This window comes from Apteryx rowi, unplaced genomic scaffold, assembly GCF_003343035.1.
Source record: "Apteryx rowi isolate R43461 unplaced genomic scaffold, aptRow1 scaffold_446, whole genome shotgun sequence".
Taxonomy (NCBI): Eukaryota; Metazoa; Chordata; class Aves; order Apterygiformes; family Apterygidae; genus Apteryx; species Apteryx rowi.
The window spans coordinates 510,213-526,580 of record NW_020450701.1 but is presented as its reverse complement, the minus strand read 5'-3'; the positions used below and the strand labels follow the sequence as shown (position 1 = coordinate 526,580).

General features: G+C 38.2%; 2 protein-coding genes across 16 annotated transcripts in view; one reads left to right on the top strand and one right to left on the bottom strand.

The window, feature by feature from the left end:
* Positions 1–8,595, top strand: part of ARFGEF1 (ADP ribosylation factor guanine nucleotide exchange factor 1) — a 99,728-nt gene extending 91,133 nt beyond the window's left edge. For 2 of the 5 annotated variants that reach the window (XM_026077059.1, XM_026077058.1), the window contains 6 exons: positions 714–843; positions 1,719–1,858; positions 2,220–2,388; positions 5,187–5,325; positions 6,276–6,393; positions 7,165–7,653. In XM_026077059.1, the coding sequence (XP_025932844.1) occupies positions 714–843; positions 1,719–1,858; positions 2,220–2,388; positions 5,187–5,325; positions 6,276–6,393; positions 7,165–7,329 (861 nt within the window). In that variant the 3' untranslated portion in view covers positions 7,330–7,653. Of the gene's footprint in view, positions 1–713; positions 844–1,688; positions 1,859–2,219; positions 2,389–5,186; positions 5,326–5,723; positions 5,804–6,275; positions 6,394–7,164 lie in introns of those variants that run through there. The other 3 variants (XM_026077057.1, XM_026077060.1, XM_026077062.1) reach the window with 3 other exon arrangements.
* Positions 8,596–11,111: 2,516 nt separating this feature from the next.
* The window catches only part of CSPP1 (centrosome and spindle pole associated protein 1), a 66,258-nt gene continuing 61,001 nt past the window's right edge, over positions 11,112–16,368 (bottom strand). For 10 of the 11 annotated variants that reach the window (XM_026077032.1, XM_026077034.1, XM_026077037.1 and 7 more), the window contains one exon: positions 11,112–11,999. In XM_026077032.1, coding sequence (XP_025932817.1) covers positions 11,773–11,999 — 227 coding nt within the window. In that variant the 3' untranslated portion in view covers positions 11,112–11,772. The remainder of the gene's footprint in view (positions 12,000–16,368) is intronic. The other variant, XM_026077030.1, reaches the window with a different exon arrangement.

Genomic DNA, 16,368 nt, shown 5'->3' with positions numbered 1-16,368 from the left:
TTAATGATAAAACACTTTATTAATTGCATGAAATACTTCTGCCTCTTTCAATGAATGCTTTTCAAAATGAAAACAGTGGATATCACAGTTGATTTTAATTTTCCTGCAGCACTTGTCTTCCACACACACTCCCTTCCCCACCAGTCATTTTACTGTGGTAAATTCCTGTAGTGCTTATAAGCGCATTAATAGGAGCTTGCAATTCAGAATCCTTGAGGGAGTAAAGGCAAGTAAAGATTAAAGTTTGATAATAGCTCATGTTGTTTGGAGTTGTCATTCAACAGCCATGTGTTCATCTTCAGCCATTACAAATGGAGTACAAATTCTCACAGTCACTTAAGCTATTGGAAACTTAGATATCACGGTTCTCAGTATCAGAACGTTGCAACAAGCTTCATACGCTTAATCTGTTAAAAGTTAGAATAACCCTTTGTTTGACACAGTCCATGTTAAATGCTTGGATGTCATACAAAACCCCCCCAAACCACTACTCTTTGACTTTGTTATGTAATTGAGTATTTATTGCTTGTTAAGTTTTCAATTTTTTCTTCAGTAAGTTGTTCTTGAATGCTAATGTAAGTATCACTAAAGTGAATGAAAAAGTGATTGTAATGTTGAAATGACAAATGTCCTAAGCTGTGAAGAGCACAACATTATTTAAGATTAACTTACTGAAGTTTTCTGTAAGTTAATTTTTTTGGCTTTCTTTTCAGGATACTCTCTCACAGAAGTCAGTAGATATCCATGACTCTATTCAGCCTAGACCTTCAGATGGACGTCCATATCAGCCCACTGCAGGGTCCACAGTAGGTGAAGAAATGAGTAAAACCAGACCAGCAGCAAGTGAGTGTTTCTTAATGGTTTGATATTTTATATCTGTTAAGAGTATTACTTAGCAGATGTTTGATGTCTTTAGCCGTATCCCCAGCCATAACTTCAGGAACATCATGTGGAGAAAATTCCCCTGGTTAAATTTTTGCCTCCATGTAGTATGAAAAGAATTCCTTTGGACTCTTGTGGGTCCACATTTTTGACCTGTGCTTTAAAAATCTGGAGTTCAGCTGCTAACTTACAGGTTTTTTACCCAAAGTAAAATATACAAAACAGTACTCTCCTTATAATGCTATATAAACAAATAATTATTTTTCCTAAGAACAAAGTCCTTTTTGTACAGAATGCAACAGAAGCTAGTTCTAAACAATTGTATTTAGACTTGATGTGAGGAGGAGGGTATATGAAACCTTTAAGATACTTTAGCAGACTTATGTGTTGATACCTAAAATGCTAGGTGGTTTTACTACTTGCTGCAAATACAAACAAGCATGGATGAAATCAGTGTTATCTTAAGCCACCTCCTGCCTGCGGACAGTCTCTTAGCCTCTGGTTCTTGCTGTTGCATTGATGCTATAATGCAGTGTTGCTAATGTAGCTGATTTTTATGTAACACTAAATATTTGTCCAGTATATGGCAGGCGAATTTAAAGTTAGAAAAAAATATATATTTTTTTTAATCTGCCAATTGTTAACATAGTGATCAGTCCTGTTTTTAGAAGACTAATTTAGATGGGTGGATTTCAGATTTGGTTTGTGAATGTGCCTGAAGCTGAGCTATTTTGGGGGTAAATTTAAGAAGAGTTTAAAAAGAAAAGTATAACATTTCTTTAATTTAACAAGAAATTTTCTGTTTGGGATTTTTTTGTTTGTTGGTTCACTTTAAGAATTTCCAGAGCAGAAATTATTTGCTGCTCTTCTGATCAAGTGCGTTGTACAGCTGGAACTCATTCAGACTATCGACAATATTGTATTCTTCCCAGCAACTAGCAAAAAGGAAGATGCAGAGAATCTAGCAGCAGCACAAGTAAGTAGAAGTGACGGTTATCAGTGGGCGCTTTTTTGCAGATTTTCTGTAGTAGATTAAATTTCATAAGCACCTGTAACATTTTCCAATTTACAATTTTTAGAAGTGCTAGAGAATTTCCAGCAGGCTGTTGAGATCTTCTACATCTTACATTAAATTGGATTTGCCATGCAGGGGCAGAACACTGTGACAGTTTAAACATGTATTGTTCAGAGATTTCTGTAATTGCAATGTGGATGCAGCTTTGAATACAACTTTAAGTTTAAATACAGTTACAGATGAAAACAAGGTAGGATTGAGTTATCACGTTATCTTACTGAAGGCAGTTGTGAATTCTGACTGTTGAAATCTCTTTTTATAGAGAGATGCAGTAGACTTTGATGTTCATGTGGATACACAAGATCAAGGGATGTACCGTTTTTTAACATCACAGCAACTTTTCAAACTTCTTGATTGTCTACTGGAATCTCACAGATTTGCTAAAGCATTCAATTCAAACAACGAGCAAAGAACTGCTCTCTGGAAAGCAGGTAGGTCAGTCAGTTCAGAGAAATATTTTTCAAGAACATGCTACTGTGCTTTGAATTGACCCAAGAATAGATCAAAAATTACTTTGCTGAATGTGATATTGAATGTCAGGCTGTAACTTTATAACCCTGGGATCCCTGTGGGGAGGAGACCTCATCTGTGCAGGTCAAATATCTATTCCGTTTAAAAAAACTTAAGATTTCACTGGTTTACCTTTCAACATGTACTGCAGCCAAGCTAACCCTGGCCATAGGTCTGAGTCCTATACATAAAAGTTGCAGAGATACAACCCCAAAAACCTTTTTTGGGGGGGGTTGTGTTACATACAAATGTATGAGTGAAATATATGCTGTTTTCTGAAACTGATGGAAAATGAAAATTTCTGTAGCACTGTGATTTAATCTATTCCTTGCACCAGTCAGAAATATTAATATTTTAACAGTGAATACATATCATGAATATGCAGCAACCTGTTTTGTGCATGAATATATGCATATGCAAAACCATCTTAATTTCAGTGGGGTCGTATAAATATTTAACTATGTTTTTTTGCTGGTGTGGAGCTCTGTTAGCAATTTCAGTTTAATGATCCTATGTGTTCATACAGTAATAGTTTTGGAAAAAATATCATCTTAGATGTTTTTGTTGAAAACAAACACTAAAACAGTCTACTCTATAGCTGTATTATTGAAACAGCATGATCCATTGGCAAGACTGCACTTGGGTTTAAGAATTTTATTCCTCGCTATTCCCCTAACTTTTCCTATAAATTTAGGCACGTAAGTTTGCTTGTCTCTGCCTCCCTCTCACTTATCCTGTCAGCTTGGATGTTAAGTCTCTGGAGTAAGGTTTGTCATATATTCGTACAGTAACTGTGACCTAACTACTATAATAGCACGTAATTCTGAACAAGGGAGTTCCCCTTCATGTCTAAATTTAAAATGACCCAAATCATCTTTTTTTAAATACTAGTAGAAAGGGTTCTAAAAAGGTAGTCTTTATGTTGAAAATGAATAAACAAACCTAAGGGTATCTTCCTGTAATCACATTATGAAGATTGTTGAGCAGCAGTCTAAAAGGTCTTGATGTGAAAATCAAGATACCATTCTCTATCAATACATATAAATTCACACAAACATATATGTGTTAAAGAGCACTTCCACGATTCAGCAAATATAGCAAAGAAACTTGGAAAATATAGAAAGGACTAGAAGATACTAATAATGTGTGCTCTTCTGGGAAAGAAGATTGTAGCCCACAGTAAATTTCACTGAATGATTTTAATGTTTTCCTCTAGAAATACATTGTAGATGTAATGAATTTTTGAAATGTAAATAAGTGTTGTACAGATTTTATTTTACTTTTTTTTTTTTAAACTGGCCTCTTACATCTAAAGATTAGAAGCAAAATACTTTTTTTTCCTTTTACATAGTTAAAACAAAACCCAAACTTTCCCTATCCTTTTCCTACCTTGGGCAATGATATTGCTTCTTTCTTTGAATGCTGATGAATTTGCATGCCCAGAGTTCACGTGCAGTCATTGAAGACCAAACGCTCGTTGTTGGCAGTCTCATTCCATCTCAAGGCCTGGTTCAGTCATGCAGGTGTCTAGGAGGGGGACCCCTTTGGTTCCTCTTGGCTGCGCAGTGCAACCTGGGAGCTTCACCAGTTCAAGCAGTTCTAACTGTGGTTCCTAGCTCTTCTCCAGGCTGTCAGTGAGATGCAGACAGGTATCTCAGAGAGTTTGCCAGCAGCCTGTAGCTGCGTGAAGTCCTATTATCAGCCTCAGTTACGTTCAGTTGTAATCTCAGACATTCAAAAAGGGGGTGGGTTTATGTGTCTGTCCTATGAGCTTTTATTTGTATAGCCCTACCTGAGATACTGAGTTTTGGAAATACCTGTTGTGTCTTGTATTGCACCAGAAACATCTAATAAGAGTAACCTAGAAGTCCGTCTTGGATAGAAGGAAAATCACCCACTCCTCATACTTCTAACAAGCACCAAACAAATACTGAGGTTTTTCAAGTGTAGGTGGTGCTTGGTAAAGCAGCCCCACTGCTTGAAGATCTTGTCTGACTAGACCTATAGCTAACACTGTCCATATGGAGTATCTCTTTGAAAAGAGGTTGTTTCCTCTGAGATGTATATTCACTTTCCAACCTCAGCAGTCCTTCAATCTGTGCACCTTGGCTGATCTGGGATTTTGAAGAGGCATCAAGATGACCATGGGTGTAGTTTATCCTTTGAACTTGTGTACTGAGTTCAGAGGGTGAGGAGAGAGGCTGTGGTGTGGCTTGATTATAGCTGCGACGAATACCATGGTAATGTATGTGTTAGCTACAAGTTTTAAGTTACCTGTCAGAAACCAAATACTTTTTCTCATTGGTTCAAGCTTTCTGCAAGCCAGCAGCATGAGTTACAGCTTTATTCTACTTCTACTGCTGCATAAACCGAGGCACAGATTTATCAAGGATATCAAAAGTTCGTATTAAAACCAAGCTTAAGACTTTGTAGAGTGGATTTATCCATTGTTCAGATGGTTGGACTGCACTGTATCATACGCACAGGTTTCACATCTGCTTGGAAGCTTGCAAAAAATAGATGCCAAACACACTCGTATGGTGTATATCCATAGGCTAAATGTTAGCAGTGCTCCATTGCACTAAGTATCACGAAAAATTGTAGAAGGTGGTTCATCTAACAGTCTGCACGCAGAAAATAGAGTGGGAAGGGACTGCAAGGAAGAATTTCAGATGCAACTAAAAAAAAAAGTCTGAATGGATACTTTGCATTTCTCTAGGCTTCAAAGGCAAATCAAAGCCTAATCTCCTGAAGCAGGAGACTAGTAGCCTTGCCTGTGGGTTGCGCATCCTGTTCCGTATGTACATGGACGAAAGCCGTACCAGCGCGTGGGAGGAAGTCCAGCAAAGACTACTAAAGTAAGACCCATGTAGCTGAAACTGTTGCTGTTACCTCTGATATTAAACAGTATGCTTATTTTTACCTAAGAGGATGGGCCGTCTCCGTTTTCAGTAAAGTAGCTAGAGCTAATAGAGTATGGTGGTGGTCACAATTAATATTGGGTGTTTTTCTGTTGTGTGGGGAGCACTGTGCCTCCAGTCTCTTACACCGTCTCTACTTTTTGTTCTCTTTACATGCTTTGCACATGAGAGAACAAATTTTATCGCTTTTATTCCTTCTTTCTTGTAGCATGTGGGTAGGTGGGGGATTGTTAGAGTTCTTTAAAAAGAAAAGCAGCCATCACCCAAACCCTGCTTTTCTCTTTCAGTAACCTCAGATATTTTAGGGGACTGATGCTGTTTGTTCTCGTTTGTAGAAATGAGCACTGGCCTTCAGGAGCTGATGAGCACATGCAAGCTTTTGGCATGTTGGTTATTCATTACTGCGAATACTAAGGTTCACTTGAATGTTTTTAGTTTACAAAATCCTTCAAGCAAGTGTTGGAATAAAAGAGAGCTTAAAACCATGGTAGTTACACAATGGAAGTATGTTAAGGTTTAAAGATCGAGGAGCAGAGCTGAAAAACTACCTGGTTACATCAACATGCGGAGGTTTTTTCTGTTTAAGTCCATGTATGCTTCTGCCACTTGCATTTTAATACCCCTCTGAGAGCACTTGATACACTTGAAATATATGTGTAAACGGTGCAATTGCATTTTGTAAGCACATTTAAAAATGAAGTCCTAGGTCTTTGGTTTGAGTTGGGCAAAATCACAGCTTTTTATTATTGATCAGGCTTTCTTAAAATGGTGCTGTTCTACACCAGCACTTTACACTGGTGGCATAGTTACAAAGCCGAAGTTCATTCTCTGCAGTAGAGCTCAAAATAAGATGTTAGTTGCATAGTTTCTGTGTGTTTTCTCTCTAGTGTCTGCAGTGAGGCTCTGGGTTATTTCCTTACACTTACATCAGAAAGTCACCGGGAAGCCTGGACTAACCTACTGCTCTTATTTTTGACTAAAGTCCTTAAGATAAGTGATGAAAGGGTAAGTAACTGTTCGGAAAACTATTTAAAACAGTGTTTCAGGAAATAAATAGTTCCAGACTAGTTTTTTGCATACAGTTGTATACTTAACTTTAAAATTTTCTCAGATACATGCTGTTTTAGCACAGTACTTTTGTGCTGCACAACAACTGTCAGTATCTCTCCGGTGCAGTTTCAACGTAGACTCCTTCAACAGAGACTGTTTTGTCTACAGAGCAGTAATTTTTAAAGATGCTAAAGTCCTTTAGAATATTAAGTTGCTTTTACATCTCTCCTGCTGAGGAAAAGGATTAATGGCTGATACTTTATTCAAAATGTTTGGAAATAGCTTCTTTTGCTGTGCTTCCTATGCTACATGTAGTTCACATTGACCTTCTCCAAGTAAAAACAGTTGAGCAATTCTGCAGTAAATAACATCTATATTTAGATCTTCTTCTATTTCTAACAAAACTTTGCTGAGATACTAAGTGAAAGAGACTAATTACAACATAAAACTTAACTGATAAAGGAAAAATTCTTTCCCTTGAAAAATAAGGATTAGCAAAGATCTGTGCGTAGTTACTGAGCATTTGTCAGAATATGTCACAGCTCTCTCAGCCTTATTCCAGCTCATCACTTTGTGGGTTTCTCACATTGACTTGGCAGAGTATTTAAAATTCTTTGCTTACAACAGGCTTTGCAAGGTATATTGGTGCATAATGGTCATGATATATATGATGTATAATATTGATGATGAATAACTTGTCCTTTCCCCCCCCCCTTCCCTCCTCAGTTCAAGGCTCATGCATCATTCTACTATCCTCTGCTGTGTGAAATTATGCAGTTTGACCTTATTCCTGAACTTAGAGCTGTTCTGCGAAGGTTTTTCCTCCGGATCGGTGTTGTTTTTCAAATATCCCAACCACCAGAGCAAGAGTCTGGAATAAGCAAGCAGTAGCAGATAGTGACCGAGTATTGCTCGGTTTAAAAGTTTGTATTCCTCAGCTAAATAAAAGGACCAGGTAGCTGAGCCATTCTGTCTGGATATCCATAAAAATGGTTTCTTTGTATGGCAGTGTGTATCTAAGGGTTAACGGTACAGATGCTTACAACTGAAATTAAGGCTTGCAATACTCCAGTCCATTTATTTTCTGATGGATTATCTCTATCGGTTTCTCTTACCTGGCTCCTGCTGAGCATAGAGCCAGTTTTTAGCACAGTCCTCGTGTCAGCATGGGCTGCAATATACCTTTACTGTCCTAGACAGCAGTATAGCAACAGATGTTTATGGTGGGTGTGAAAGTAAAATGTACCCAAAGAACTATATATGTAAAGGTTTGAGCTTCTGCAAGAAGTACAACTCAGGAGAGCTGTATTTTGAAGGATAAAATGTTTATAGTAAAAAGAAAATGGAAATTATTGTTCATGGTAAAAGATATTTAGCAACTATGTCTGATATTCAAAGATTTTTGCACACTCAGGCTGTCTGAGACATTGGTAATCATCTTTCTGTGAAAAATGTACAGAGATGCAGGTCTGTAATATAAACTCTTTAACACTATACAGTTCTTCCTGAATTGTTTTATTTCTGTATTATTGATTTGCTGAAAACCCATAACACTTTATTGTTTACCAAATGCACTAGAAGTTTGGGTTTATTTTTTTGGGTTGTGATTTTTTTTTTCGGTTTCGTTTTGTTGTAGCCCAGAAGTTAGTGTTGCTGACTTTTGTCAAGAACAGAGATAGAAATATCACAACTGACATAACTACCTGTAATATACTTGTTTTAGGGCTTTTAAATATAACGAGCCATTGAAATGATCCTTCAAGGATCCTTCAAGGACTGGAACTTGAATCACTGCAAACAAGTCTAGGTTGTGTCTGTTGTCACACATTTTTTGTTTGATGTAGATTTCACTCTTATGTACAGAATTTAATGTTGAATATATTGAAGTAACAAATCTGGCATGGTTTGGGGATGGTTAAATTTATTGGAAATGTACTCATACTGTGAATTGTGCTCTGATGGTTAAAGACAAGATTGTCAAGCATTCTGTATTACAATGGATGTAGAAATTTTTTTCAGATGGACAAAATGTATATGGTACAGATATGTAAAGTTTTCTATGTAAAAAAACTCTGTACAACTTTCTGTACAATATTTGGTTCTCATCTGGCATATTCTAATCAGGTTATAGGTCAATAAAGTTTTTGAACTCTTTCATCAGTGCAATCAAACCCCGTCTAACCTACAGCTACTTGTTTTACAATTTCCTTTCATGCTTCTGGTTCAAAGAAATAAGCCCCAGTGTTCAGTGTGGGCAGAAAGATTAGCTACCTTGGATTGAGTGAATGACAGAAGACTTTGGTGACATCTTTTTTTAAGATGTGTCTTCTCATTGGTAGGCAAATAAAGTGTGAAAAAGTAAGTTGGAAGGAAAAAAAATGTAGAAGAAAGAAAAGTATTTGCATGGTAGGGGCACTACTCAAATGAACCCTGTATTGCAGCACAGATAAAAGCCAAATTACTGTGTTATGCTTCTTAGGGATTAAAATGTAAATATGAAACTATAAACTACAGAGTAAAGCTGGGTGAGAAGAGAAGGCTGAGAGTGCAGGTCATGCTGACTGCTCCTTGACAGGGGCCAGCAGTAACTCTTAGAGCAGGTATAATGTGACCCATCCCTGTTCATGTCTTCTCTTCCCCTCCTCCCTCCCCAAACCTGGGGCAGGCATGGGTTAAGGCATTCTTGATGCTGTGAGCCAGAGCATTGTTTTAAAAGCCATTTATGTGTCTATTACCCATTTATCTGCCTTGTTCCTTTCTGAATGCCTGCTTTCAGTGTCCAGCATTCAGCAGCAATAATACTATAAACATCTAAAAACAAGATTTCTGCTTTAAGCCTTACTTAGTGCATCAGTTGCATGCTCCCTATTTTAGTAATGATTTTTACAGTTTGACCATGATCATCTCATACCCTACCTACCTCATTTACTACTTAAGTGGAAGAGTCTTAACAGCTGTTCAGTTTTGGTTCACTGGAAACACCAAAGAACTCCTGTATAATCATTACTTTTTCTCTGCCTGTGCCTCTCTTTAGTTGTTCTCATACTTTTTGGTATGGAATGACCAGAACTGTACTCATTATTCAGGCTGCCTCCTGTTCCTCATGTTCAATGCACACATCTCCCCTAAAGCTCCCATGTCCATAGTGGTTATTGGCAAAGCAGGGGTAGATGCAGTCTATTAGAGTCATGTTGACTTTGACCTCAGGATTGTGGATTGTAGCTGTATTTATTTTTTGCAGATGAGACTGTCAGGATTAAAAAAAAAAAAAGGCAACCAGGAGGCAAAGATTCACCTACAACTGAACATGGTATTTGCAGAGAAAGCTGAAGGAAAGAGTTTGAGGATCTTTTGAAGGACCAGAGAGGGTTGGGGGGAAGAGAGGAAAAAACAAACAGTATCATGGATGCCAAAGGGAGGGCAGCTGTAAGGAAGCATGTAACTGCTGCTGGATGTCAGCTGAGTCATGAGCAAGTTCAGTAGTTTCAGGTCAGTGCAAAGGTGAAGGAAGCAAAGGGAGGAGGGTCTAGACTGGCTTTGAGGCAAAGAATGCCAGATGATGATGGTAAATGACTTTTTTTTTTTTTTTTTTTTTTTTAATCTTAGTGTTAAATTAGGCTGGCTAAAGCTGGGATTTTAAGTTAACACTAGATTTATGCTTGTATTGGAAGGTGAAAGCCTGATAAAGGTTAAGCAAGTAAAGAATGATGAAACTGTGGGCCACAATATGAGAAAGCAGAGAAGACAAGTTCAGTTGCTCTCCTGGAGCTAATATAGTAACTGTATAACCTGAAGTTCAACTCATGGAGCAACTGAAAAAAGGGATCAGGCATCAAAAACTAAGGGGAAGGCTGGCTGGCAGATGACAAATTTGAAGAAAAGGACAAGATACAAAAGGGCTGTGGTGAGAGGTTTTGGTTGGGTGATAACTGTAGTGTCAAAGAGTTTTCACATTGCTGTTTAAAATTATTTGGGATTTTTACCAATCAGAATCAAGCAGCCATGAAGCATGAGCTTTATGCTCATTTTCCAGAACTCACTCTGACTACCCAGGCTCCTTGCAGCCCTCTCTTACTGGCCACTGTTGTCAGTCCCAACTGATGAACCAAAAACTCTTGGTAGGAGTCAGTAAGACTGACATGGTGTGCATGGCATGCCTCTTTGGGGAGGAGCATGCTGAACACATGAGAATGCAAAGCAACAAAACCTTGCTGCCTTCAAAAGTGTCCCTTCATCACCACTGCCATGGCCTTCAAGTATGAGGAGAGATGCTTGAAAAAGGCCTCTTAGTAGCCATATGAAATTCATAGAAGTTGTTGCTATTTCTTCGCATTTGCTTTTTTTCCTGCTGGTCAAAGCTTTGGCTCCTTGTCTGAACTTTCTAACCAAGAGGAAAGTTAGTTAGTTACATTCCTCAGCTTCACCTCAACATGTTTCAGTTCCTTGAACTCTTGAAGCAAAATTGTGCTTCCATCTCCACTTCCTTCCTGCTAGAAATCTGTGCTTTTATTCAACAGCTTTCCTAGGTGTTTTTCCTGCTTCTTCAAAAACCAACTCAACAAGGTCTTTGCGACCCTTATTCTGGTTGGGCTGCTGGTGTTGGTCCCAGGCAGAGGCTCATTCAGTACTGAAGATGATAAGCCAAAGCAAATAAGAAATGAAGAAAACTTAAGTTGGTTTTTAAGTTTTAGTAGCAAAATAATTTATTAACTCTTAAATCAGGACCATAAATTAAATAAATGCAACAATATCTGTATTCCAGCACATATAGATTAGGGAACATCATAAGATACAGTGCAATTTTTTTTTTCATAAAACTCTTTTCTGAGCTTTCATGCAGGATACAACTTATCACTGTATGAAAAGCAAGTGCCCTTGTCAGTTATTTATGCTTTTGGTAAAACACCTCTGCTATTGGATTACTGTATTTCCAGATAGTTTTGGAATTTAAATGGCTATAAACAAACAGAGCTAAAAATTAACTTTGATTTAATACCAAATTCATACACACAAACTCTCTCACCGTTTTTTCTGCAAGTCCATTTCGGAGGCTGAAACTAACTCATATAAGAAGCGCAAAAAATGCCAAACTCCTCCCCTTCTGTCATGATGTAACATAAAACACTCCTCTTGCAAGAGTCTCCTTTTCTGTAAGTCAATTACACTGCAGCTTCTGTTACTTTTTTTATTGCTTTTTTAAACTATCCATACTGCTCCACACCATTTACACAAAATAGAACTATTCCCTACAAGAGACCATAAAAAGTGCAGTAGTGATGAACAGTCCCTTCTCTGATGAAAGGCACAGCTGGTTTCCACAAACCTGGATTTTATTCAGCCATGCGCAGTCGAGAGGCCTTGCCAACTGAGCAGTACTGTGCTTTCAGGAGAGAGCTTAGCTGGGCTCGACTGTTCAGCCATGAACCTTTCAAGCGTGTCAGGCGTTCCCGGTCGCAGCCAGGGCTCTGTTGCAACCGTGTCAACGGAATAGGGCCACCTGCCATCTTTGGGTGGAACATGCTTCAGAAGGTCGTCAGCTTCTCCTAAGGAAATGTTATCACCTACGAGAGAAAGAAGTATAAAATACTACAGTCCTATCTACAGTCAGCAGATAAGTACTAAAAGTCTTTGTGTCTAAGCCAACAGTTCCTCCCCCACCAGACCAGCACAGGGCAGCACATAGGCAAACGTCAGCAGCCTTGAGGACGGTTCCTGCTTTCCCAAGGCCCCCTGTTACAGAGATGAGTCAAATCTGTCAGTGCATATACTCATATAAAATGCATTAAAAAAAAAAAAAACAACAGTAAATTACAGTGTTATGGCTAAACATTATACAGACAGTCTCTTTAAACACAGGAAAGAAAAAACTAGTTCAACCCTAGTTCAACAGTTCGAATGCAAGTAAGCCTGTACATCACATTCCAGCATAGCTAATAATCTTAATGCAATGTCATTCCGAAATGAGTGTTTGGTAAGTTGTATCTTCTGTCTACAAAGAAATTTAGCCTTGCCCTTTGAACTTTTTAAATATATTATATAAAATGTAATCCTTCCTCTACAATATTTGGTTTTTTTGTCTTCACAGTGTTTTTTACATACATAAAGCAAAAATAATGCAAAAAATTGCACCTATAACAACACTTCTGTAATTGCAACATTTTCCTCTTAAAACAGTTGTTTACATAAGGATTTTTTTTTTTTTTTTTAACTGGACAGAAAAATGTTTGAGCACTTTGGATTAGGAAAGAGTACTTTGGATCAGAAAAAGAACTTTAAACATTTTTGCAGAAACATACTAATTCCAATAAAATATGACAGATTTTTATTTTCTTTAATGTTGAAATATTATTTCACTGAGCTTTATTCATAAATGTTACATAATTTAAGTCTTTAAATGATTTTTCCAAACTTAATTTATTCATTCTGAAAAAAATGTTTTTAAAATTTGATATTAAACCAAGGTACTCTATGAAATGTTGTTTCCTCTGCAAAAAGGAAAATCTACTTTCTGACCAGGTTGGTTGCAGTTAATTTTAAGGTTTGTGGCACAAAATTAAAACTTGCAAAAAAGAACAAAACTAAACTAAAAGTGTCATGTTAGTGACACTCAGATACCTCGTTATCTTTTACTTCATTCTTTATAAAATCAGCAAAGTAATTTGAACCAATTACTGTATTTTTTCACCTTAGAAAATGAGTTTGCACTAATACAAAGGGTTTATTCATTAAAACTTTTGACTAACATTAATGCGACCAAAACACTTCCTTGGTAAGATGCCTATTTGTAAAACTTCTCGGACTGTCATTTCTCTGCCTCTTATTCAGATGTCATCCAGGATTTTGAAGGCCAAATCTTCAGTTTATTTTAACATTTCTTATCTTTCTTAATGGAAGCTATCAAGAATGCATACAGACAGCATACAGACGCAGAGGGGCACCTCCTCCAAGCTATCGCAGTCTGGTTGCAATAAAACTTCCCTATGACACTGAGAGACCGAACAGAGGCCCCTCTCCCTAGGGCCTGTCATCTCCTTTGCTTGATGTTGGGTTTAAAGGTGGCAAAGTGAACCTCTGTCCATTTCCTGCATGCTGGGTCATATGAACGTTCTCCTCAAACAAATCTGGAGATTCTCAGAAGTCTAATACCAGAGAGAGAGAAAGTGCTAGTTGTTTTCAATAACAGAAAAAAAGAGCAAGTCTGGTCACTTACCCGGAAAATGATAGTCAAAAAACTGAGCCCAGAAACTCATGAAAAAAATACAAACATTTGAAAAATGAATTTGTCTCAAGATCTTGGGACCGACACCCTGTCAGAAGAACATTTCTCTTCTCTTTTTGATGTCTGAAAGCCCCATTTATGGGAAGCATTCAGCAACTCAGCATTCACCAATTACTCATGGCTGCCTGGGAACTGCTTCACTTTCTACATGCTCGGCAAGTGCAGAGGCACGTGGGACAAATACACTAACTTCAGAACCTACTGACTTCCTCACAGAGGAGAAAGGACATGATTAGCAGTAATGTCATCTCCCAACACTCAATTACAGATTCCCAAAGATAGATCAGAAGTGTTTTGCTAGGTAGATGAGTGGCTTTGAGCTTTAGGAGATGTATGGATGAATTACAGAGACTCCACATACTAATTTTTAAAGTTATCTCAGGATTATAAAGCTCATTTTATCCTTGTCATCAAAGCTTTTATGTTCAGGGAAGGGTACTCCATTGCTCAATGAAGTCTCTTTCTACAAGTTTTATGAGGAGAGGATTTCATCAAAACAATTCAGATTGCTCGCACAATACATGCTGATGAGATTTAGTAAACAAGGTATGCCAAAGGCACAGTGTGTCATGTCCTGTGATCTGGGATACTTCTTCTGTGTCAATTAACCTCCCTGAGCGTAATCTGAAACCTTTCTCATGGGTGAACAAACTCTTAGAATTTTTGGAAGCATTTTAAGGCGGAGCAAATATGGATTTCTCTCTATTTTTGAAGTGAAATTCACTCCAAAGAAGTTAGGGTTATTTGAACTAAACCAGGCAACTGCTGAGGTGATCCTTAGGCAGTTCCTGAGGTACATCAGCATCACAAATTTCCTTAAAGGAGCTGTCATGAAAAAGGGCACCTGATAAACAAACTTCCTTCTGTAGATATACCAAGCTACATAGCAGTTGCAAGATGTCAGAAATATTCAAAATCCTAGCTATTTTCTGTAGGCTTGTGAATGGAAAAGAAAGGCATGTTGCACACAGAGCTCCAAACTGCTATTGAACAAGAAAATTACAGAAGTCAAAGTTACTGAACATGAAACAGGTAACATTGATTTTCATTTTTCAAAACAAGAAAAGGCTGTCAATAAGAGTCCCTGTACTAGACTTCAAGGCACTTCTGTTGTTTCAAGCCATAAAAAAAGACACCACTTCTTGCTTTAAAGAGTATCACCAAGAGATGCTCTGACAAGGGACAGAAAAGATTGCTTGGATACCAGAATTCAACACCAAGACCCAGTAGCTGGAGGTCACCAGGCTTCTCGGAGAGGAATGCCAAGAAGGTACTTGGTTGAAGAGCAGAGAGAAAAGGTTATAACCGCACCAACTAGCTACCAAACTACATATCAAACTAGCTGCCTTTAAAGGACAGATGAGACAGCTAGGAAGACAAAGGTTTAAGTCCGTCTCCAGTACTGGTGTTAACAACAGTGCATGGCAAAGAAAGAAAACCATACTTAAGGAAAATAAGTTGTTCTGTTTGATCCTTTCTTAAAAAGTGAAATTTAGAAAAAATAGAGAACTTGTTTGTTTAGAAACAAACTAACTGCAGACTTTCAGGACAGAGCACACTGCATTGTCAGTTTAAATATTACTGCCTTCAAAGGCAAAGTCATTACTCAGATCTTCCAGCAGCTGGAAGAACGAACTTTTTTTTTTGCCAGAGATACTATCGTAGTACACTTCAGTATATCAGACTCATTTAGTGCTGCTTGTAGAAAGCACAACAGATCAACCACAGTACAGAGTTTTCTTCATTATGAATTTCAACACTTCAGTATATTCCATAAAAACTCCTGTTCTTAATTTGGCCTCATGTAAGTCACTTTCTTTGGAAGTTGCACTTTGTAATTCACAGTTTGTATCTGGAGGCTGGGGATAAGTAGACCTCTTTCCTTCACCTGAAATACTGATTTAGAAATCAAGTGGTGTCCGGACTCCCCCTGAACATTTACCACAGCAGATTCTGGCACGAAATGAGAACAAACTCGTTCAGTACCCTGGAGCAGATCATAGTGGTTTTCTTCTGTCAGCTTGCCCGTGCCTGGCATTAGTGCTGTTGCCTGCTGTAGGTTACACAAGGTTTGCATAAGGCCATGGAAGGCTGCCTGAAGGATCTGAAGCCATTAACGCAACTTCTCTCACATGCAGTGGGGTCTCTGCCACACAGCCAGTGTGGATTTTGGTGCTTAAGTCTGTGAGAGCTTTCTCTTCTGTATCTAAGTCTGGATTAGTTTACACAGGTAGGAACATGTACACGCCTGTTGGGGAAAGGAAACTAGTAGCTGCTGACTTGCTGATAGAGGCTTCATAGCCCAATGTACGCAGCAAGTCTGCTTTGATGGGAATGTATTTTGGATGGGTGAAAACAGAGGAGGAGGCCTAGCTCTGCAATCCACTCACTTTCCAATTACGAAAACAATGCTACAGTGGCTCCAGGATTGCCACATCAGTGCCATAGAGGAAAATGTAAACAAAGTCCTTAGTGTGCAGAGTCAGCTCATAAGATACATGAAAGCCTGCAAATTTTCATCCCCTGATCAATTCAAGGGGAGATAACCTGCTTCCTTTTGATAAAGAGTTGTTTTCTTCCAGCAGTGTCTCTGAGGGTGGGGGAGAAATAGTCCTAGCTGTTAGGAAAGCAAACGGATGCCATAAGGTCCT